We start from the raw sequence: 25,160 nt of genomic DNA, 5'->3' as shown, positions 1-25,160 counted from the left end.
GACAATTCAGTGCAATTTTCTGGGGAATAGAACATTTTTGTAAGATTCACTGGAAGGCCTAGTCTTGAATAAATACATAATGCAAAACCCCTTACGTGCCAAGCTCTGCCATCACACAGCCTCCTCTGGTAAAGCATATGGTCTATCATAGTTTATCTTGATTCCTTTGAAAAAGAATTATGTTCCTGGAGATATTAATTTTTATAGCAAAGGTCTACATATAACATAGCTCTTTGCTATACATCCAAAATGAAAAATTGTTGGGAGGTGTGTCATAGTATAAACAGACATGTATTAAATAAAAAAAAAACCAAACCCAAAACCCTGAAGGTGAAATGTGATTACTACTGTTAAGGGCTGAATTGTGTCCATTACGTCCCCCTAAAATTAGTATGTTCAAGCCCTAACCCTCAGGACCTCAGAACATGACTCTCTTTGGAGACAGTGTATTTAAAGAGGTAATTAAGATAAAATGAGGTTATTAAAGTGGGCCCTAATCTAATGTGGCTGGTGTCATTATATGAGGAAGAAATCTGGATACAGGTCCATGCAAAAGGAAGACCATGTGCAGAGAAAAGATGGCCATCTATAAGCCAAGTAGAGATGCCTCCAAAGAAGATGACACCAATTTCCCAACTTGCTCTCTGAGTTCTAGATTCCAGAGCTGTGAAGCAATAAATTTATGTAGGTTAAGCTGCTCAGTCTGTGGTACTTCGTTGTGGTACTTACTGTTTCAGCTGCCTGAAACAATAAGAAAATTTACTGAATTTTTGATTTGTGTACTTAGCTATACTTTAATTCTTAAAGATTGCTCTTTATATTGGTTGATTATTTGTCATAATTATAGTGAAGTGATACTCATTATTAAATAAAACAATATTTGGATTTCTTAAGTATGTTTGAGTTTTTTTTAACTCCTACATGTCATCCAAGGAAAGTGATGCATATATCTTGACAAAATGTAGTGTATGGTTTGTGTATTCATCAATTACATACAGTAGATAATAAAATATGCAATGTGCATAATTTACTTCAGTAACATCTAAAATCTTTTCAGTTAAGTTAATTTCTGAGTGTGGATGACACATTATTCTAGAGGAAAACATATTTTTATTAAATGTTTATAGATATGTTCCATGATAGTTTAATATAGGCATTTATATAAAGAACCATAATAATTCTTCTGTCTTTAAAATGAGAGCAAAAATGAGAATGAAAGTCTTTTATTTTCTAATAATACTGTGGCTTTGGTTTAGTATTTTTTTTCATCTGGGATTGTGTGTATGTGTGTGCGTGTGTGTGAGTGTATTAAATACTTGCCCCCATGGCGTACACTTCCTAAACCATGGAAAACATATACTTAGAATGAAACATATATGGAAAAAAGTAGCAGAAGTGTTTTGGTTTGCACCACAGGTAATTTAATTTTATTTCAACAGAAATTATAGAGAAAGAATAAGTATCGTGATAAATATCAGCGATATAGAATCACACCCATGATGTTATCTGGCTTGTTGAAAAACAGAGCGATGTGTGTAAGTGCCATTTGACAGGAAAACACAGCCAAATTGTTTCATCTCTTCATTCTCTTCAGAATAAAAGTAGATTCAAACCAGTTATAGAAAACATTATATAGTGAAATACAATGAATAACCCACTGTGGTAGATACGAGCTTTCTGAACATTACATTTACAAGTTCAACAAAAGGTTATCAAAATCTCAAAAGTCTCATTTCAGGACAATGCGGTGTCTCAGTGCCTGAGTGTGGGCCACAGGAGCCAGAGTTGTTCTACTCAGTGTCACTGTAGCACCTATTCCTTTTGATTTGCTCTTCCACGGTGAGCTGCTCAGACTGGACCTGCACTTTGGGAAATGTGGATTTAGCCGCACATTCACTTCTCAGAGCGTGAAAAATGGTGTTCCTGTTAATGTGGGCCGCGCTTATTGTTTCCTCATGCCAATGTTTGATGTCCTTCTCAAATTCTCTTAAGTACAAACATGGCATATTTTTCATTTTATCTACGGAATCTATTAAATCCCGCTCAAAAATGTTCTCATTCTTCTTGGAGAAAGCAGCGATTTTCACAGTGTTAGAAAAGAAGAAGTGTAGACTTTTGTTATTTGAATGGTGTCCTTTGATGTTTAAAATGTTTGTATCAGAAGAGGCTATTGAACTTTTGGTCTTTACTATTAACCCCCCGCTGAGGCCTGATTTGGGGGCAGACTGAGGAGGGGCTCTGTCAGTCTGTTTATCGAGAGCCACAGCAAGGACCTTCCTTGAGTAAGTCTTTTCGGATTCAAATATACCAAGTAACTCTGAGATTCTAGATGCGTTTGCTAAGTTTCCAATTTGATATTCACTTGCAGAGTAGTTTGCTTCACTTGACAGTGGTAATAGATTACGGAATTCTAAAGCAGCTGTCTTCCGCCTGCAATTATTCAGAGATGAGACTGCTACATAATTGTTATTATTATTCTTATTCAAATTCTCTTTATGATTTTCTGGCACCACCTCATCATCAGTGTTAGTAACCTGTAAAACTTCTGCACTATCAGGTTCATTAGTTTTTTCATTTTTCTCCTTCTCAGCACTCTGCACAACCACATTATTGTTGGCAGCAAGATTCATTTCACTTTTCCTCTTGTTCTTTGTCTCTTCAGCCTCATTCAGCTTATCTTGCACATTCTTATTTCCTTCCTTCTCATCTTTTCTTGCTTCGTACATTTCCTTTTCTTTGATTCCTGTAAGATCTTCTTTCTGGCACATATGGATGGGCTGTAGATATGGCTGCCGGAAAGAAATGCTATCATGCTCTAGTCTTTTATTTTCCAGGGTTTTAATGTGCTCTATCAGTGATTCACTTTTACATTCAGTGGTTGAAGGGGCTGTCATTTCAGGAGGCCATTTAGGTTTACTCATTTTGAGTTCTTCCTCAAGGGGGACGGTTTTCTTAGGCATCTCCCTGGAAGGGGGCCAAGTGATTTTTAATTTTCCTCTTTCCCCAAATTTTCTCAGACCATCCCTTTGCCTTTCCCTGTCATTAGCATCTAAATGTTTATTAAGATCTCCAAGGATGGGGATGTTGTCTGCCCTGTTTTTACAAGTATTTTGTTCTTCATTAGGAATAAAGTCCATTGAGCTGCTTTGATTTTTGCAATTCCATCGATCTTTATGCTGTTTGTGTCCAAAACCTTCATCATAATTTCCCTTAGATTTGAAAAGTTGTTTGAAGTGAGGTTTACAATATATATGTCCATGAAGTGATGCGTAATTTCCCAAACTGCCAGAAAAAGAAAAACAAAAGATAAAATTTAGTGTTCCATATATACCTTGCAAATTCATAGAGAATTTGGAAATTAATTATTTCATGAAGGAGTCAGAGATTTAGTACAATTAGCTTAAAGGCAATAGAAATGTGCTTATTAATTGAGCATTCCTATTCAATGATAGTTACCACTAATACACTATACGATGCATTTCTTGTAGTATTTAGAATGTCATGCTGTATGTCAGGTATTGGTATAGTAAGTATTATAGTGTAATGCATATGTAGTTATAGACAGTATAAAATAACAAGACTAATCTTTGATAACTCAGTGATTTATGTGAGGGGATTGTAATATTCAATAAATCCTAAATAGCACACACACAAAAATCAACTATTTGAATTTCCTTGTAAACTCAATTTTGAATGAATTGGAAAGCTTGCCTATACAATTGTTTTTCTGGTCTTTTTGGGGGAAATCAACAAATAGCATGCCTGTTAAAAATTAAAATCAAATTTAGTCCAAAGCAGCAGCAGCATTTTGGGATATCTCTGAATCTCCACATAAAAACAGATGTATCGACTAGATAGTAAAGCTGAAAAACCCATGGATAAAATTTATAACAAAACTAAGTAACAAGTCTTTGTGAAAAGTCACATGCAATGGGAGGAAGGGGCATTGGGAGAGGAGCAGGAGCAAGATCCTTAATTGCCTTTTAATTCATATTAAGATGTTAATTTTTTGATAGAAGAAGTCATTAAATGCATGGGTTTTCAACAGGGAAGTGACCTCAGATTTGCGTTTTAGGAAGAGCATTCTCATTCCATCGTGGAGCGTGTGCTGTGCAGGCTGATGGTGGTGGTGATGGCGGCGAAAGTTACTGGACAGGGAGACTTTTTGTTTGAAAGACCGCTGGTCCGTGGTATGGAATAAAGTGCACAGCTCAAGAGGTATTTATGGGAGAGAAATGATAGGACTTGCTCATTGCTTGGATACACGAAATGGAGGAGAGAAAGGAGTCAAATGTAACTTCATGTTTCAATCATTGAGTTAATGTTAATGTTATTGACTGAGAGAGTAGCATACAGACCATGGAGTAAAGGAAGCGATTTTGGTAGAGAGGAGATAATGGGGCATATTGAATTTGCTGTACTTAGGAGAAATATAATTGGAGCTATTCATTAGTCATTGGGATACAAGTGTCTGATACACAGAAGAGAGTGCTCGGCTAGGGGTACAAATTTCAGAGTTATTGCTACATGGATGATGATTACAGTTATGAGCATGGATATGATAAATGAGAAAAAATAAAAACAGCAAAAAGAATAAATGTCCATAACGGAGTTCTAAGAAACATTAATATCTGGGTAATGGACAAAGAAAGAATCACCCACACAAGAGGGAGACTGAGAAGGAACAACTAGAAGGTAGGAGGAAAGCCATTATACTTTGATGTCATGGAAACCACGGAAAAAGAACATGGCAATGAGGAGGGTTTGACATTGTCAATTAAAGTCAGGAAAGATAGAGCCTGAAAGATACACAGGATTTAGCAAAATAATTACATTTCAGCATTTCAGACTATAGCCACAACAAATGCCACATTCATTTAAGTGTATTTACTTTAAGAGTTTTGGAAAATGAATGCATTTATAACCGTGTTGGTGAGGTCCTCCGTCTCACCAGAGAACTTACAGAATATTTATCTAACTTGCTATCTACAGTTCCAAATTCCTTTTTTTTCCCCACTTAGATGGAATAGCCCAAACACAGGTAAACTCCAGCTCCCACCTCCTGTTCAGCATGTGAGGTTACACTGAAATACAGCTGGGCCCATTAGCGTATAGCCACCCCTGTTTGTTAGGTTTCCACTCCATCGGAAGGTTGAGCAACAACATAAACAGCATGGCCTGCAAAGGCGAAAATGTCTACTTTCTGGCCCTTTACAGAAAAAGTTTGCTGACTCCTGATCTAGAGTCTAGACTTTAAAATAGAAACTTGAAAATCCTGATTTGCACAGTAACTCTTACGTTTTCTTACCTATATGATCTCTGTATTTACACGAAAGGAACCCTTCTTGATTTGATTGGGAAAGCAAAATTTCAAAAGGAAAATGGTCACAGCCATCCTGAGCAAAGCTTAACAGGAATGCCCACATCCCTTTTGTGGCAGCAAGATCTGGGACAATGTACATTTTCCTAGACACATGATGTCATAAGTACACTGCAGGCTGCTGAATATTTGTGCCATAGACCACAAGCGTTTACCTCAGTTTACTGTTGCAATGGTGACATCGGAAGCAGGATTTATGAAAACTCTGCTTGTCTGCTGTTAGGCACTCCATTGGATAAACTGTCTTTTGACAAAGTATACATATTTCCTTGTCTTGGAGTAGCAGTTTCTAAAATAAAAATTTACAAAAGCTTTTTCAGTGTTACCTTCAATCACATTGTAAAAACAAAACAAACGAGAGCAGCATATTAACTGGCCATGCAGTTCAAGTAGGAAGCTCTGAGGTTGCTGTCCTGACATTTCTTCTCTGGTGATAAGCCATTTGGGCACAGGGTCTGGGACTCTGGTACAGTCAACCTCACTCTAGTGTCTCTACTATTTCATCCATTGTGCACGTTGACTTTTATTATTTAAGAAAGCACACATGAGCAAAACATAATCATTAATACCTTTAACGGGATATATGGTACACTCAGCCCAGGGCAGCCTTGAGAGCACTCATTCTGGGTTACTCAACTTTCCATGTAAATAAAGGTTTATACCTAACATGGTCCAAAGTTTTTATTTTTAAAGTATTCTGGAGAGATTTTTCTAAATTATGTACATATCTTTTGTTATCTGAGGACATTGTGTATATTTAAATATTTCCTTGATGACTTAGTGTTGACTCTATGACAGCAGTTTCTAACTTTAATGAAACTACTGATTACATTTGAAATGTTCAGGGCCATTTGTACTCAATCTAAATGGCTTTAGATTTTAGGGCTTTTTGGTTTGCATATCTGCCTTTTATAGCTTCCCTACCTCTCATATGAATGCTAGCTCCTGTGAATAATAGTAGTTTATATTACTAACCAGTGTTTGCAGAGTGGATCAAAACTGACACAGAACTTTCACCTCAGTATTGTTTTGATCCGCACAATGGTCCTGTGAGGATAACTAAGCCTTCATTTTAGTTATACATATAAACACATATGCTCAAGTTTTTCATACAAGTAAATGTACTTTAGTGATTCAAGGTTCAATTTGGACTACTGAAAGTTCTCTTCTGTCTATTTGGTTTTAGCAGGGGACACATTTCTATATTTCACATCAGTCTTTTTCATGTATTTTCTATGTGTTTTTAGCTATTGTAGCAGAAACTGAGAATTTGAAATTAATTAGACAGCTTTGCTTAATTATGCCAGAGGCAAGCACATTAAGAAATCATATTAACCTGATAAACTAGACACATATGTTACAAATATTATAGAGGCATAATTATTAGTTTCAGCAATTTTTATTTTGAAGTTGCTATTTCTTTCAATCTGTCTAAAAGAATGGACTACACTAATGATGTGCATTAATTATGTCAAATCCTTTTATTGTGAGGCCTCATTAATTGTAAAATGTAGGGAAATATAAATAAATGAGCTGTCCTCTGATGTTAAAAAATGTACTAAGTTCATATGTTTTAAATCTCCTTCCTTCCAAATATAATCAAATTTTTAAAAATGTGTTGTCCATGTTCATCTGTGTCTGAGGCTAACTGAGCTATCATTTGGGGTTTAAGTGAAAAAAAAATGTTATAGGAAAAAAAGTGGTATTAGAGAAAGTTAACCGTTTTCAACTCAATAGCAATAATTAAATATACAGGTCTAATTCCAATCTATGATTTTGTCAGAGATACCAATCAATAAAAATCTTTAAAACACATGTAAGTATAAATTGCTTCTTGATTTATTAGCAGGCTGTTTTGAATTCAAATGCAAATACCACTTAAGTCTGGTAGTTAAAAATACATCAATAGTAGGTCAAGGGATATTATCTAATACTGTCTTAAATAAATGGATAAAACAATAAGTTTTAATAAAAATATTAATAATATAATATGGGTGGATGATCATTAACAGATATATAATTACACATAATAATTAATACCATAACAATAACGATTATTGTATCTGCTAATTTATCCAAACCCTTATTCACCTTAACAAATACAGGTCTCAGTAACCTATATACATTATAGTATTTGTTATTCTCACGCAGTGCAGATGAATCATATTAGATGCTTTTATAAATAGAAAGTAGTAAAAGCAAGCATTGTAAAGAGGACACTGGCAACCAGGGAAAGCTGTTAGTCTTAGGTTATATTGTTTGGTTACTTCCATGCACTCTCATCATTTTAGCTAGGGAACACATGCCCAGAAATGGGTTAATCTTCATTTGCATTTTTTCAAGCTCATTTACCACTTCTGAAGGCAGATTCCTCTTGGAAGGTGGTTCTCATCTCAGCTGCAGAAGCATCTGAGGTTGCATATCCCACACTTTCAAAAACTCTTTCATTCTCCTGCCATGTCTTTTGAAAATTCCTCTGGAGCTCTTTAGGTGAATCAGAAATATCTAAAATATGGCCAGCGATGACATCTTCATAGGTTGGTGGGGCATGCTTGAAGCCAAAGCCAGATTTGCCAGCTTCTGAATTATGCATTGAAGACGTTGTAGTCTTTGACCCAACAGCTTGACTCTCAAATGCATCCACACCTGAGAAATGTTCACTTAGAGATCTTGTTTCAGAGTGTACACTGGACTGCTTAACAGGAATATTTTCTAGCTGCTCTCTAGGATGATTGCGAGAAAAGCCTGTAAAACTAGTGTTTTCTAAAGATGTTAATCCAAATTCCTCTGTACAAAATGTACGACTTTGTTGTTTTATATTATGGTCTGCTTCTCCATTTACATAAACTCTTGTATTTGACTTTGCTTCAAAAGCTGGGCCACCCTCAAATTCCCGGAACCATCTGTTTACTTCATTTTCGTGGTCATTTATGAAATTTTCAGCCATTTGAACGGTTCTGTTGGCTGCTTCATATCTCTGGGCATGCTCTGACAGGTGAGGCCCTTCCAATTTGCGGATGATTTCAACAGAGTCAAAACTTTCAGTATCTGGCACTATGTCGTTGGTGGAATTTACTCCATCTCTATGAACATAGGTTGCTCTTTTCTCTACTTTCCTGACTTCCTCTTGAGCTTCCATGGATTCTCTGAAGGGACCACTATCAACACGGTTTACATTTATAGGTATTGTTATTGTAGGAGAGTCTCTACCACGAGTTTCTATCTTAATTTGACGACGAAGAGTTGCAGGAGACTTGATGATCTCAGACCTCTTGTCTACAATTGGAGTAGGGGTTACTGATGAACACGTGATAGTACCTCTGGATAACTTTGCAGTGGTGTCTTTGAGTTTGACAAGTTGTTCAGAGCGATTCCTGGGTGGAGAAGGGGAAGTATTTGCTTTGTGATTTCTAGATGTTGGTGACATAGGCATCCTTGGTGATGGTTCAGCAAAATTGTCCTTTTTAGGGGACTGAGAAAGCTCATCCTTAGTAGAGGCTTCTGTTCGCCGGGCAGTAGACTCGATTGTTATAAAAGTTGGTGATGGGGAGCGTGTTTTTAAAGAGGGAGGAGGAATCTTGCTGTCATCCAGTTTAATTTCCTGATGGGTTTTCACATGGTTATTAGTAGTTGCTGCATGATGGGTTCCTACATGGCGGTGCTGTGTTTTTTCAACAATGGTATTCTCTTTCTGTTCAGTGTTTTTATTATAGCTGATGTTAACATTAGACACTTTTGATGTTTCATTAAGACTAGTAGGTTTGTTTCTCTGCATTTCTGCTTTAGAGGATATCATGGCTGTTTGAATTATATTTTCACAAGATGCAAGCATATCCTCTGCTTGAGTTTTAATATGTGCTATTTCTTCTTTGATTTTTTCTATGTTATTCTCCATAGTAAGGCAAACTCCATACTCTCTCTTCTCTTCACTTAATAGCCACACTGGAATAATATTTAACAGTGTCTGAAATGTTTTAAGGCCAATTGTGTCTGGCTCTGCTTCAAACTGTTTTACCCTAGACAAAATCTGTTGTAGTTCTTCACGTTTTCTCAAAAATTCCAATATATTTATAGCACATTTTCCATTATCCTTCTGGGATTCTTTTGCAGAGGAAAATAAAGATTTGTTTTGTGTAATCTCTTGCTTTGAATCTTTAGCATTAGAAAAGACTTGTTTCTGTTGTATGCCTTCGACACCAAGCCATTTTTCCTCCTGAAGATTATTGTATGGCTGGGGACATTTTTTATGTTCAGCTTGACTTTCAGAAGTCTGTATTTGCGTGTGCTGAAAATTCTCAGTCTGAGAATCAAGATGTGCATCAGTAACCATTTGCGTGACTACCTTCCGTGCTGATTTATTCAAAAGCTCTTGTTTTCTTTCCACTGTTAGCCCCTCTTCTTTTGGACTAACCATTGGTGGGCCCTGAATTATTTTTTCACTTTCTAGAAGTTTCCCACTCTCAGATTCTCTGAATTCTGTTTGCTTCTTATGAACTACATTGTGCTTACTTGCACGGCTTTTCCCTGAGGGTTCTGTAGGCAATTTTATTGTTACTCTTTTCTCCTTCTCAGGTAATTGGTAATATTTTTCAGCCACAGATTGCTTATCACTATATTCAGTCCTTGCTTCAGTTTTCTCAGTTTCCTGATGCTGTTGTTTGGTAACAGTTTGAACATGAATTTCAGGTTGCTTTTTATGGCTTTCATAGCTGTGGTCTGTTTCAGTTAATTTATGATCTAGAGTTGGAAGCTTGATGGTTCTAACTTTGAAACTTGGGGAAGCTGGTGTACGTTGGGGCACATGCAATGGCTCCACGTACTTACTCTGTTGTGTCTGTTGTGTACTGCATTCTTGGTGACTCTGTTTAATTTCAAAAGCTGATTTAGATTGTGTCATGTCCCTTGAGCTCTGTAAAACTTCCTTTTTCATGATATCTTTGTCTTTTGAGGCTGCTAGAACATGTTGGAGCCCCTTGGCAGTACCTGCTACTGCTGGTGTTGTGGAAAGTTTGTGATCAGTCCACGCTTCCAGTGCTTGAGAATGTCTTTGAGAGTCTGGGTCGGGTTGGGCCACAGTGGCCCCTGAATCCATTCCAGGTCTGGGAAATGCCTCATTTGTTTTTTGTAAAAACACTTCCTTTCCCAACTCCGATATATTTTGACTTTGGCATTCTGTTTTGGCTATGTTGTAGCAAAAACTCTTAAGTTTCTGCTTTTCAAGTTCTTCTCTTTGTTGTTTGTATTTTTCTTCAGCAATCATTAAAGGTGTCTTAAATTTTCTCATGTAAGGTTTTGGATTTTGTTGTCCTGAACCTGCAGGAAATGAATGAGATTTTACGAGAGGTGTTTTTCCTTGTTTTTCCTTGGGTGATAAAGTCTCTGGAACTGTCTGTGAAAGAGACCTTGTAGAGTCCATAGACAATTGTTTTCTTTCAGGTGCAGTTTCTCTAGGTATGTTCTGCTTTGTCTCTGTGTGCTCACTGCTAGTCGTCACTATTACTTTTTTCTGATCCTTTGAGGAAGTAATTTCACATTCCATGTCTGTCAGGGAATTTTTCAGTTCAACTCTTGGGGAACTGTAGTACACTTTATCTCCCATGCCCTTGAAAAATTTGGGTTTTGGCAGTGTGGGAGGTGGCAGGCGTACTCCTGATTTTCCTATTAAGGTTTTAGCCTGAGAATCAGCTTGCTGAGAGCGTGAGGCTTCTTCATGGGAATACTGTACAAGTGCTTCAGTGTGCTTTTCTTGAACAGAAGAGGAAAGGAGATGTGCTGGGTTTAGAGATGGAGTTGGAGGAGGCGGAGGTGGTAGAAACATCGATAAACGTTCTCTTTCAGATTTTTCTTCTTCTGGTGGTGGAGGAAGAGGAAGGCCTGGGAAATTTTCGAATTCAGCCTTTATCTTCTCTGTGGACATTGAGGGAGGAAACCCATTTTTTTCAGGCAACATCATTAAAGGAGGTGGAGGAGGAAGAGGAAATTCTATTTCAGATGACGCATTGGAAGGTGGAAGAGGAGGTGGAGATGGTGGTGGGAGAGAGCACTCACTTCCTTTTACATTATTTTCAGGGTTCAAGTTGACTGGATTAAAGGCCATTTCCATTGCCATTTTTAAGTCTCTGGAGGTATTTGTCTTCATTAGAAAGTCCTGGCTGTTCAGACGAAAATCAGTCTTCTGCTTTTCGTCAGTTGCCTTAAATTTATTGTGGCTTTTTGAAGAGACTTTCACTCCTGTTCTATCTGATATGTCTTGATCTACAGGCAAAGTCTGCCACACTGGTTGAGGGTTCACATTCTTGTTCTTTGTATCTTTATCACAATATTGCAGCTCTTGCTTTAACAAAGTTTGCTTCTGAAAGTCCCCTGAAACATCACAAGTTTCTCTGACTGTCTTGTTGACTGAACCCTGGGTTGGACTGGGGTTCCAGCCTTGTGTATTTGTTGATATTTTAGTGTTCTTGGTGTTTTTAAAACTCTTTACAGGGAAAGGCTCAGTCTTCTGGTGGTCATTCCTCAGTGCGCAAGTTTGAGCCTGCTGCTTTCCAACTGCTTTACCAACGGATTGGGCACAGTTAAAGACAGCACCCTGCTTCTGTTCTCGCACTGCCTCCAGCTCCTTAGTTTTTAGATTTTGCTGAACTGACACAGTTGAAGCCAACTGCCTGCTCATATATTCATCTCTAAGACATTGCCCTGTTGTGGTATCAGTCCAGGCTCCCATTATGTCCCCTGATTCCAATGTATCAAAGCTATCTTTAATAGCTTTGTGGTGTGAATTAGATAGTCTTCTAAGGCTTTTCTCAAGAGCATCATTGTTTTGTTCACGATCTATGACAATCTTTACGGTACCTTTAGGGGCTTTTGGGAGATGAACCTCAGTTCTTTCTTCTATTAAATTCTCATGACAAGATTTGCCTGTAGTTTGACTGAGAGTGTCTGTTCCCCCTTGCCACCTAGCTGCTGGCTCCAATGGTCCTGGTCTTGGTTGAAGAAGGTGTTTTTTGTCAGTCTGGATAGTCACCTGATGAATCTTTGTTTTTTGCTCTTGTGAGGATCCTACCATCCCGGCTTGTGCATCTTCTTGGATCCCACATTTTTTATCTACCTCTTTGAAAGCTCTTTGTGCTTCTTTCAAGTTCTTTAATGAGACTTCAAGGTCATCTCGGATAAGCTCCTTTTTCAGGATTTCCGTCCTTATGTTTGCAGTCTTTTCAAGGCACTCGATAGCCTTCTCAAAATCATCAGGGATGGCATCAGGCTGTTTAAACTCTTTCCATGGGTGGCTTGATTCCTTAAGTGACTTGAGTGTGGCCAGCATGTCACCTTTTATAATTTCTTCTGTTTTAGCCACTGTTTTCTGATTTATGGCCTGGCTGAGGGAATTTAGGGTTGATTTCAGATCAGCTTTTATAATTTCTTCTTTTGATGTCTTACAAGATGTACTCTGAGGCTCTGTCATGAAAACCTTAACAGTATTATGCACATCTCCTGGAATGATATCAGTTTCACTAACAGTACGTTCAACCTGAGACTGCCTTTTATTTAGTAACAGTTTTGTGCCCTGTACATCACCACCAATTATTTCTTCCTTTGTTTCTTGCATTGTGGCCGGTAGTGTTTCATTTGACCCCATCTGGAGTTGTTTGAGATAATCCAAAGCTCCAGTTTCTATGCATGTTGTAAAAAACTGAACATTTCCCTTCTCAGAGGCATCGATTTTAACCCTTTCAGATATTTTATTGTTTGATATGGAAGATAGCAAATTATGAATAGTATGCTTTACATCACCTCCTATTACTTCTTCACGCTCAATTGTGTCACCAGTATTTTCATGAAGAAGACAATAGATGGTCATGTTAATATCTCCTCTTTCATCCTCCTGAATTAAAATGCCTTTCTTTACAGATTTTTCCTCAGAAAATAGGTTTTTGATTGCTTGTTGTACATCACCACTCACTACCTCTTCTTTCTCAGCATGAAATTCTGTTGATCTGTTTAATAATTGAGTTTTGGTCAAGTTAACATTTCCCTTCTCTTCTTCACTAACTATTATTTCTCTTTTTGTACAGTCTCTTTTGGAAAGTAGATTCACCATTACATTTCTGAGATCAACCCTGATAATTTCTTCTTTCTGTATCTCAGGAGATGTTTGATTCATTAGCTTATACTTTGCCATTCGAACATTTCCAACTTCATCAGCTTCAATGATGATTCCAGGAGCCTCAATAACTTTTTGAGAGTATAATTCTTCTAAGGTTTCTTTAATACTCTTGCCAATAATTTCCACCTTTTCTACCCTATTTTCATTAAATGCATGAAGGGGTGTGGTTTCAAATAGCCATGTAGTTGTCTTGACATTAGAAGGAGGGATTTCTTCCTTGGTGATTTTTGTGATGCTTTCACCGGCTTCCTTCATAGAATCCAAAGTCTGATTTTCGAACAGCCATACTGCCTGCTTAACATCACCTTTCTGCACATCTTGCTGGGTGACTGTTTTGATATTTTCATATTCTGAGCCTTCTCCTCTCAGCTCATCTATAGTGTGGGTTTCAAATAGCCAAGTAGATGTTTTAACATTGCCCTTTTGAATTTCATTGACACTTACTGTTCTTACGTAAGCATTCTTATTGCAATTTTGAGACTCGAAAAATTGTTTACTTGTTTTTACATCCCCGCCTTGAATATGGTCTATGGTGGGCACAATATGATGTGATTCTTCTGAAATCTGATCTAGTGGCTGCGTTTCAAATCTGTATCTGACAGAATTAACATCTCCCTTCTGAATATCTTCTTGTGTGACAGATTTAATAACAAACACAGTCTCTGATTTATTAATTGAGTCTAATGGTTTTGTTTCAAAAAGCCACCTTGTCCCTCGTACATCTCCATGGATTACCTCTTCCTTTTTAACTGTTGTCACTTCATGATAATACCCTTCTCGGTCTTGAATTGCGTAGAGTGGCTGGGTTTCGAAGAGCATTCTGTAGCTTTTTACATCACCCTTTATCACTTCTTCAGTAGTTGATTCTTTGGTGCTGATATAATCAGATTCTTCTTTAATCTCATCTAAAGAAAAAGTCTCAAAGATAAAGCACCTCTTTCTTACATCCCCACCTTGTATGTCGGTCACTGTCTTAACTAATTCATCACCTTCTTGGCCTTCTTTTATCATATCAATGGGCTGGTTTTCAAAAAGCCACCTACAATTTAAAACATTGCCCTTCTGGATATCTTCAGTCTTTAGGGTTTTGATCTTTTTCACAACTTCCTCTGAACTGGAACTTATAGAATCTAGTGACTGATTCTCAAATTTATGCCGCATGCCAGAAACATCCCCAGCTTGGATATCCATCTGTACGGCCTTGATTTCCTTTATTTCTTCTCCTTGTATGCTGTCCAAATTTTCTGTCTCAAAAAGAAAACATGCTGTACGAACATCCCCACCTTGTATCTCCTCCTGTTTTACAGTTTGCAATTTGACTGTTGCTTCAGAGTCATCTTTTATGGTATCAAGTGGCTGAGTTTCAAAGAGCCAAGTACAGGCTTTGACATCTCCCTTACAAATTTCTTCGCTGCCAGTCATCAGTGAAACTTTTTCATAAAGAGATTCCATTGGCTGTGTTTCAAAAAGCCATCTACAGGTTTTGACATCCCCTTTAACAATATCTGTAGCTTGCTCAGGTTTACCTTCTAATTCTTCCATATTACTAAAATATTTAATTGAATCAAGAGGTTGTGTTTCAAACAGCCATTTAGCAGATTTCACATTTCCAGTTTGTATTTCTTGGGCAGATATTCCCCGAATTACCTGAAACTTATGAATGCTTTCATCAAACTGGTCAATGGGCCTTGTTTCAAAAAGCCACCTACAGCTTCTTACATCACCTCTTAGGATTTCTTCTTGTTGCACTGTCTTTACCTGATGATATTTGCCAAGGTGATCTTGAATAGCATACAGTGGTGTTGTTTCAAAGAGTGATTTATTTAACTCTACAGCACCTCTTTTGACTCCTTCCACCTCTATTTTATGTGATGCATCAAATTTAATTAAATTGTTTGATTCAAAGATATGTGTGTAATTCCTTACATCTCCTCTGTCAATTTCTTCAAGTTTCACTGTTTGTATATATTCTTTTTTATCTTCTCTAATCTCTTCCAGAGGTTGAGTTTCAAAAACCCATTTTTGGTGCCTCACATCCCCCCTTTCTTCTTCAGAGGCAGTGATTTTTTGAAGTTTTCCTACATCAGGGCTATCTTTTAAAGCCTCTATTGGAAGTGTTTCAAACAGACGCTTAGTAGTTTGTACATCACCCCCTATTTTTTCTTCAGATCTTAGAGTATCTGCATCAGGAACTTTGTTTAAAATGTCTAATGGCTGTGTTTCAAACATCCAACACTTTCCGGAAACATCTGTACCTATTATTGCTTCTTTTTCAATGATGACTTCTTGTGAATCTTCTTTGATTTTCTCCAAAGGTTGAGTTTCAAATAACCACTTTGCCCTACTCACTCCACCTTTGACATTTTCTTCCATGGATATTCCTCTGACAACTTTAATTTCCGTGATATCCTTGTTAATTGTGTCCAAGGGCTGTGTTTCAAACATCCACCGTGCTGTTCTCACATCACCCTTCTCAACATCTTCTCTGTGAACAGTTTTAATTTCTAGCATTTGACCTAAGCCATCTCTAATAACATATAATGGTTGAGTTTCAAAACATTTTATACTTCTCTTAACATTTCCCTTAATTTCTTTGAGCTCAGACCTGAGTTGCAGTAGGTGACCCTCATCCACTGAATGAAGCTGTCCAATTTGATCCAGATGCTGACTTTCAAACATGTATCTCACAGTCTTGACATCTCCCCCAGTTATATCTGCTATGGCAGTTACAACTGATGCTTCCTGGCTTTGATGCATTTTGTTCAGTGAGTCTAATGGCTTTGTTTCAAACATCCACCGGGCTGTGCGGACATCTCCTCTGGCTAGCTCAGGAATTTTCTCAGCATTTTCTTCAGTGCCAGAAGAATGATCCCCCAGTGTATCTATGGGTTGGGTTTCAAACATCCATGTGGTGTATTTCACATCACCACCAGCAATAATTTCTTTATCAGCAATGCCCTTGGAGATGTTTTCATCATCTGGAGAGCCATTGTTGATTGAATCTAATGGCTGATTCTCAAAGATCCATCTGATGGACTGTACCTCCCCCTTCAGAATTTCATCCCATTCCAGGTGTTCTCTTTCTGAGTTAACAGCTTTTTGAGAATGGTCATTTGTATTCTCAAAAACGTACCTGGCTTGTTGTACATCTGCTGAAACTGAGCTCTCGGTGTTCACTTGACTAGAAACAATCTCAGAAACCTCACTAATATAATCTTTTTCTAAGTTTTTTCTTAGCTCAGGATGAATGTGTTTATATAAACGGTTTAATTCATACAAATTTCTTTGCTTGGAATATAATTCTTTGGGGACTGGTGGTATTCTAGGAGGGCTGGGCAATTCAGGGGACTGGGAAAATGCTGTCACATCTAATGGAGTTTGAAGTATTTCAGGTGGGGGAGGAGGAAATTCTTCTGTCCTTCCCAAAGGACTGGCATGAACTTGTACCACAGTTGAGGAAGTGGCACTATGGTCACCGTATTTTATGGCTGATGTCTCCTTTCTCTGGCCGGTTGAAGTGTAAGAAGTGGAAGAGGTACCCATAAGTGATGATGGCTTTAAAATCTCTTCGTGTTCACCTTCAATCTTTAAGGGAGAGAAAATCAAATCTTATAAAGATGGGTGGAGTGGTGGAGACTTCCTAGGCACTGCCTTTCACCTGTCCATCTGTTATGACATCTTCACTGGGAACGACAGGTGACAGACTCCATTTAGTAACTGACTTAGGAGCAATATTCAGTGTTTATTACTACCTTTCTTATAATCTATTTGCACATTTAAAGTTATAGTCTCCATTCAGTCCATCTACTCAGCATTTTTACATATACATATAATCTTGATTATTTTTCCTCTTTCACTGAATGTGCTATGCAGAGTAATCTAGAGGAAAACAATAAAAGTCTTAGAGTACTTTTGAGGGTTGTTGTATTTTGTTTAGCTGTCTGACATTTAAACTTGGCTTTATAATTTTATTTAATGTTAAAGTTTAGAGTATACATGATTTTTTCTTCCCTTATTTTCTCCAGTTTGTAAAACTGGAACAATAAAGCTCTAAATCTATTGCTTTTCTCATGTAGAAGAATACTTCTCTATGGAACAGAATAAGTAATGATTCAGAATATTTTTTCATTGTTGAAAAACCACATCAGACATTCAATAATTTGAAAATGCTATGCATTTGCATTTAGTTTTGTAAATTAATATGTTTCTGTGTAGAAAAATAGTCTTACCTTAATCTGCTTGGCTGGAGTTGTCTCTCTGTCAGAACAAAGGACCTTTTCCTGGGCAGACTTTTCAAACTGCTCTTTTAAAAACTTAGTTGAAACCTTTGGAACTTCTTCATCCTCAGGTGTATCTATGACTACAAACAGAAAAGAACACCAAGGATATCCTGTAGCTAAGAAACATGATGTTCAAGAAGAAATTATAATTCCTTGGGAAACTTCTCATAATATAAGTGGATTAAAAAATTCAAGATACAAATATATACATACAGCGCTATTTCATTATGTAAGTTAGTATGTCAAGAAATATACAAAGAAAAATAGTATCATTATCTATGGATGATAAGTCATAAATGAAGAAGTGTTGTCTATTTTAATTGTATGGAGTCTCCAAATTTCCTAAGCATATTTTACTTTCATGTTCAGGAAAAAAATAACACAAGTTCTAAAACAGGAAAAGAACAGCAAAAGAATACAAAAGAAAGACTGACTTCCTTAAGCACAAACAAAATAAAACCAAAATACAGATATAGTCAAATAACATTTCAATCACAGCTAGTTTAAGACTGTCCTTTGAGCTTCTCAGGACAGCAAAACTTCTCATTCTCCCTGTATCAGCAAAACAAACTGCACCCATTTTATGCAAACTTGCACAGATGTGCCTGTAGTCTAATCTCATATCTGTAGGTTGGAGAAGTGGACATAAAAGTGCTTAAATCTGTTATTAAAAGTAATACAATCTAAATAACATTTCTGTTCTCAGGGAGCTTGATAAACATCAAGTTTTATTGTAGCTTCCTGAGGCAAAAAGAAATTCAGAGGTGGTTGGCTTATCACCTAGCTTTTAGGATGAATACATCATTGGGTTGATGGTCAATGAACTATTTTAGAAACTTAATGCACCTATCACCGCTGGCAGAATCTAATTATTTACAGAAATACTACTCTGTCCCCTTTGGGACCATGAGTCATACTTACTAACTTTACATAGTGAGAGGATTATGCTTTGGAAGTCCTCCATTCAAATATAGACATATGAATAGAGAAAGGTATATTAGGGTCAAATAATACCAGATTCTTACCTGTTTCTTGAACATACTGATGGAACTGAGAAGCTTGGTTTATTTCCTCAGTGTGCTTTTCAAGATGAGAGACCTGTGTTTAACGATAATTTCAAATAAATAATTGTTTTTAAGAAGTCAGTGATTTTGCCACTGTCCATGTATGTATTATTTCACAGTGATTTTCACCCAAGATTTCAGTGCACATTGAGAGGTGCTAATTAAACACCTTTATCATATATGTCAATGCATGGGCTCATACTATATCAGAACATATATTAATAGACACTTAAAGTGCACTCATATTTTTAGGGTGTTTCTTTTATTTTTCTAAGAATGTCAGCTCCAAAATGGGGAGGGAGACACTGATAAGTATTGATAGGAGATACATACAGGACAATAAAAGCAGTTGCTTACAACAAGGTCAGAATTTCCACACAGTTCTAAAAACTGTCCGGAAAGGGATGTCTTTCTAAGTAATTACCATTTCTGTTCCAAGAACACCCATTTTGTGTACTTTGGAAGCTTCTTTCCCATTTCTTTCCATCTCCTGGCTGCTTCTGGAAATGTCAGGCTGGCTGCTGTGAATTACCTCCTGAAAATAAATGAGTGAATGAATAGATGGATGGATGAACAACACTATAAGAGAAGTCTGAAAGTTTTAACTTTTTTACTAATGCAATTTCAGTGACAGAGGCTTCTGAAAAAAAAAATTAAGTTTCCTAGGTGTGTTAGTTTACTTAGCTGCTGTAACAAATTATCACTTTAGTGGCTTAAAATTGCACAAACTTAATATCTTATGGTTCTGTAAATCAGAAGGCCTGACTAGGTTTCACTGGGCTTTGGCAGCTGTCAGAAGGTATGTATTCCTTTTTGCAGCTCTAGGGGAGAATCTATTCCTCCTCTTCCTTTGCAGTTCTAGAGGGTACCTGTTTTCCTTGGTTTTTTGGAGCCCCAGATTGAGAGTTTCCTACACTGCCATTTCTCTGATTCTCTCGTCTGACCACCTCTCCCCTTTCTGCTTTTAAGGACCTTGTAATTACATTGGATCAATCTGAACAATCCAGGAATATCTCCCTGTGAAAGGTCAACAGATTAGCAGTCTTAACCTCATCTGCAATCTCAATTCTCCTTTGCCATATAATTTAACATTTTCACAAATTCTGGGGATCAGGACACAGGTATCTTTGGGAGCCATTAGGCTGCCTCCTACCTGTAGTAAGCAACAAATGTTAGTGAAGCTTCTTGTACCTCATATGGGAAATATGAACCTCAAAAAGAAAATGCAAATCCTTGATGAAAAAATAGATATATTTTGTTGTTTACAAGCCAGCTTTTCATGTTGCAGAAAGACACCCAGTCTTCGAGTTGGCCATCTGGTTATATGACACATCCAAAGTTCAACGGAAGGATGTAACCATTAAATATAAACAATATAAACAACTATATTATGCTAATGTGCATCTCTGTCTCTTCACACATAGGCATACTTTTGATTTTGGTTAGCACAGGCGACCCTGGCTGAATTGTAAGCTTAAAGCTCTTGTTACTTTTGTTCATCCAGCCTTGCTGTTACTACAAAATGTGATCTGTCACTACAAAATGTGATCTGACACAAGTATATGGTTGATTGATTGATCGATATGATGAAGCAGTAGACATATTGCTAAAAATCTTAGGACAGATAACACTTCAAGAACACGTGTATTTAAACTTGTTTAAAGTTGGGAGTTCACTTTTATCTTGATATCAACATGACTAACAAATACTGGTTTTGAGCTTATTTTTAAAAATTTCACTTAGTAGAGAATAGTCAAGTGAGGAAAGATTTGTTATTATTTTTCTCAAATAGGAGCATTAAAATTTTGTTGTTTGTTTTACATGGAGGTGAAGTTTTAAGCCATCAAATTCTAATCATTTAAACCAAGAATACATTTAAAATCAGTTCATGAGATCTTGACTTTATATATAATTTGTTAATGAACTTTTAGTGATGTGGTTTCCCCCTACATTCCACCAGTGTATTTGGTATAAGGGTTAAGGTTCTGATTAACCAAGCAGCAGTCAGACATTTAGTTAGAGATATATACTATGATCTGAACTTATTTACACTTTTCTAGGAAGGAGAATTAAGGGAAAAAGTTGATACTCTCTCAAAAGTTCTACAGAGAGTTGAAAGCGAAATGTACAAGGTTCACACTTTAAAATGTAGACCATTTCATTGAATGTGTTAAATAAAGAAATGTGAGGAATCCTTTCACAATGTATAGTGTATCAAATCATCATGATGCACAGTTTAAATATCTTAACATTTTTTCAATTATACCACAATAAAGCTGAAAAAAATGTAGATTATATCTCACTAGATTGATGACCAGTGCAATTTTTTCCTAAGCAGAATGGTTTTCTAGCCCAAGTTAATGCTCCACATATATCAAATGATATTTAATAACATGCTTAACACACAGTTTGTGCTAAGGAAAAGTTTACTTAGTGAATAAATGACTAACAGAGCAAATTACTGCTAGTCACTTAATTTTATCCAAACTTCTATTTGCCAGAGGATGTTTTGGAAATGGGGGATAGAACAATCAACAAAACATGTATTTTACTTTCTCAAGAGGAAATATAGAAAATAAATAAACCATATTCTTTGCTTTAATTGAAAGAACCATTAGTTCCATATAATAAGAAACCTTGCATAATCAAGTTTTACTTCAGGATTTCAACACATGAGGCTGGAGGGCAAAATAACAGTCGTTGAAGACTACAGAGAGGAGACATGCATGGTTGTAAGTATCATCTCTTTGCAGGACAACTGTTCACAATTGTGACAAGTCTTCCCATCTATAGGAATATAATGGGAGAATTATACGGCTTTCTTATGACACATTGAGAAATAAGAACTACTAATTAAACAGACAGTGGAAGAGCAAAGAAGAGTGGGAACCTGACCAGTAATCTTACTGAAGGGCACCACGACAATTGCTACAGAATCACATCTATACCTCGAGGCCCATGGGACCGGCTCTGGCCCAGAGGCATGCTGATTTGGCCTACTCAGTGTATTCCAAGTTTTGAATCTGTTAGCACACACAAAAATAAGGATTCCTGCCTGCTTTTGAACACTTCGAAGATTTGGCAACATTGGGTTCACATTCCAAAATGGCAGCCAACTTTTTTAGTTGGGACACATATTTCTCAGTTAATCATTCTTCCCATCATTCACTGATATTTAATACCAAGTTGACATTTAAAAAAACCTGTCTGGGACCCATAGAAATTTTAGAGTCTGATACTTGCTGCTAATCATCATGCTGAAAGAATGAAGTCAGTGATATGAATCTGTGTGTTGAGAAAGACAAAGGCAAAACATTGGGAGTAAATAAATGTACCTTTGACACATTTTTTTTTTATTGTTGCTCAGTTACTGTTGTTTCGCCTCTTTCCCCATTGTTGTCCCCTGACCTGCCCCCCTCACTCCCACAGTCAACCCCCATTTCCATGCTCACAAGTCCTCCATTCCTGTTCCTTTGCTTGCCCCTTCCCCTTCTTTCCCCCATTATCTCCCTCCACCCTCCCTTCTGGTCACTATCAGTTGTTCGATACATTTAAAAAATTATTTTCTGAGGCAAACATTTTATACTTAATATGTGTCTACTGGAGTAAAAACACTCTATGCCTATCATTTTCAAATATATATTTCTTGTAAGAGATGACACAACATAAACAGCACAAGTTTAGAGTCCTGAGTTTCTACGTTAGCACTTAACATGCTATTACTAAACAGACTGTAATTGCCACATTAGTTTGATATATTTATTTCAATGCATCAGTTTTACTGACCCCTGGTTAGTATAATTTATATAAAGTCTGTATTAAAATACAAGATTTTGTTTCTATAATCTTGCAACTTTTTTGTTTGGATTTTAAGTCTGACTTTCATTCTTCCCAATTACTGGTGTCTCTAGAGTGTAGGGTTAGGTAAAAGGATGAAACAGCATAATGCTCAGGAAGAAATCAAATTAATCAAATAAAGTATAATAAAAAAAAATCTGGCCAGAACACCATATGTAAATTCATACAAAAAAATTCATGAAATTGGTTCCCTAAAATTAAATTCAATTAGAGATAAGGCTGCAAGAGAAAAAATGCAGTTTTCGTCAAAGGTGAATTAACCAGGATCCAGAAATGGGGGATTAGTACTAACTCCCTCCTCTGCTGAGTATGTGCTTATCTGGGATAAGTCACTAAATCACAGTTAAAACTGGTTTATTCATCCAATTTATCCATTTAATGAAATAAAAACAGATCATATATGTACTCTAATTTTGGAATCTACAAGAGAAATGTGGTACAACTGAAAAACAATATCATGATGTTTGTATAGCTCATACTTATCTGATGTCAACTTATGTATTAGCCAAGTGTATTACAAAAATCTATGCTTGATATACATTTCTTTTAAGGAGATTGCTACAGCACAGGAAAGAGTTCACATTCTGCCTACTCAACTTGTCATTATTATTATAATAGAAAAAGGCAATGTACATTTCTACCAAAAAAAATGCAAACTCATTCTAGTATAATGAGTAATGAAAGGACAGACTTTTTTTATGGTAAGTCACTATTATTTTGATTCCTAGAAGTACAGCCACTAGGAAAAAAAATGTGATGGAAGACTGACAGAATAGTTAATAACTGCCTCACTAGAGTGGAGAAAGCATTTCATGCTCAATGCCAGTAATTAAGCAATTTTACCCATCACTAATCTCACTTTTAATAAACCTAGAGAGTTATGATATATTAATATTACTCTCATCTTTGTCAAACAGATATAAACAATACCAAAAACATGTTATTTATTTTAGCAAAAATGTCAATGGATTCAAGGTTTGGAAGAATAATTATTTTTTTCTTTTAAGTGATGAGCATAAGAAATTTGTGGTTGGTATATTGTGTTTGTCTAGAGAGGGATATATTCAAATTCAAACATGATTTTTTGTTTTTTGTGCCCTGAGATTTCTCTCTCTCTTTTTTTTTTAAAGTTTACTTTAACAACGAATAGCATACAATTTGACATTGTTAAGGTTTGAGTTTCAGGTTAAGCCTCTTTCCATAGTCACGTATACACCTTTGAAGTCTTGGCTCAAATATTATATTCTCTTTGAAACTTTTCCCAACTGAGTTATCTATTTCTGCTCCTTTTATTATTTTTTTTTGTATTTCTGTACTCTCAGTACATAACTCTATTATCTACCTATCATATTTCACAGTCATTATTTGATAATATGAAACTCACCTTTAACTGAACTCATGGATCCTCAAATGTCAAATGCCAATGTTTAGTTTCCTGGTAGATAGTAGATGCCCCTCCAAAATTAAGGAGTGAATGTGTGGGCAAATAGTCACATTTCCCCCCTAGAAATGTGAACATTTTATGATTTTATAAAAATCTACTTTAAAAATTAATTCTAATATGTTTCCACATAATTCTACAATTTTATGTTTTGGTATTTCAAATGACAATCTTTATTATTTTTTAAAAAGATTTTATTTATTTATTTTTAGAGAGGGGAAAGGAGGGATAAAGAGAGGGAGAGAAACATCAATGTTTGGGTGCTTCTTGTGTGCCCCCGTCTGAGGACCTGGCCCAAAACCCCTGCATGTGCCTTGACTGGGACTCAAATTGGCAAAGCCTTGGTTTGTAGGCTGGCACTCAATCCTCTGGGCCACACCCACCAGGGCCAACAATCTTTGATTCTGAATATTTCATAATTGGTAGAAGAGTTACTGAAGCTAATGTGTATAACAATAATATGTCAATCACTTTACAAAGACTAGTTATAAAGAGGCCTTTTGACAAAATTGCAAGTATCAGAGCATCTTTGAAAAAATGTGGGGAGTTCTGTGATGCTATAAGAGTAGTTGGCATCACCAGAGGGAAGAGAAGTCTGTACCCAGAAATCAAAATATACACAAAGGCAGCAATCACATACACAAATGTAAAGAACCTTTCAAAATAGGAAAATATATTTCCAAATAGCCATTTAATAAAAAGATTTTCATGGAATAGTTTGTATACTATTATTTTTAGAGAATTGTTCATTGAGTTGATGGATCTGACGTGCTTTCATGCATCTTGTAGAAACAGCAGTCGAATGCATTGGGCAAAATTACTATGACATCAAAAAATGAAGTTGAGATATTTATGATGGCAATGAAAAACAATACTTTACCCTTATATTTAATTTACACAAATAGGGAAAATATCAAGGAGAAAGAAGAATAAAGGCAATTGCAATTCTTTGAAAAAATCTTTTAATTAATTTAAA

The 25,160-nt window shown here is 36.4% G+C and overlaps 1 protein-coding gene across 1 annotated transcript in view; it reads right to left on the bottom strand.

Annotated features, from left to right (window-relative positions):
- Nucleotides 1-3,215: 3,215 nt before the first annotated feature.
- The window catches only part of XIRP2 (xin actin binding repeat containing 2), a 72,327-nt gene continuing 50,382 nt past the window's right edge, over nt 3,216-25,160 (bottom strand). The window contains exons 4-9 of the mRNA XM_054562397.1: nt 19,310-19,420; nt 18,847-18,919; nt 17,771-17,901; nt 7,733-17,126; nt 5,536-5,669; nt 3,216-3,282 (exon numbers count right to left, since the gene is read on the bottom strand). Of these exons, the coding sequence (XP_054418372.1) occupies nt 5,575-5,669; nt 7,733-17,126; nt 17,771-17,901; nt 18,847-18,919; nt 19,310-19,420 (9,804 nt within the window). The 3' untranslated portion in view covers nt 3,216-3,282; nt 5,536-5,574. The remainder of the gene's footprint in view (nt 3,283-5,535; nt 5,670-7,732; nt 17,127-17,770; nt 17,902-18,846; nt 18,920-19,309; nt 19,421-25,160) is intronic.

Source organism: Pteronotus mesoamericanus, unplaced genomic scaffold, assembly GCF_021234165.1.
Source record: "Pteronotus mesoamericanus isolate MK-2021 breed Mesoamerican mustached bat unplaced genomic scaffold, CSHL_Meso_final scaffold_651, whole genome shotgun sequence".
In the NCBI taxonomy this organism is placed as follows: Eukaryota; Metazoa; Chordata; class Mammalia; order Chiroptera; family Mormoopidae; genus Pteronotus; species Pteronotus mesoamericanus.
Note: the sequence above shows the minus strand (reverse complement) of the source record. Positions and strands in the feature narration are given on the sequence as shown.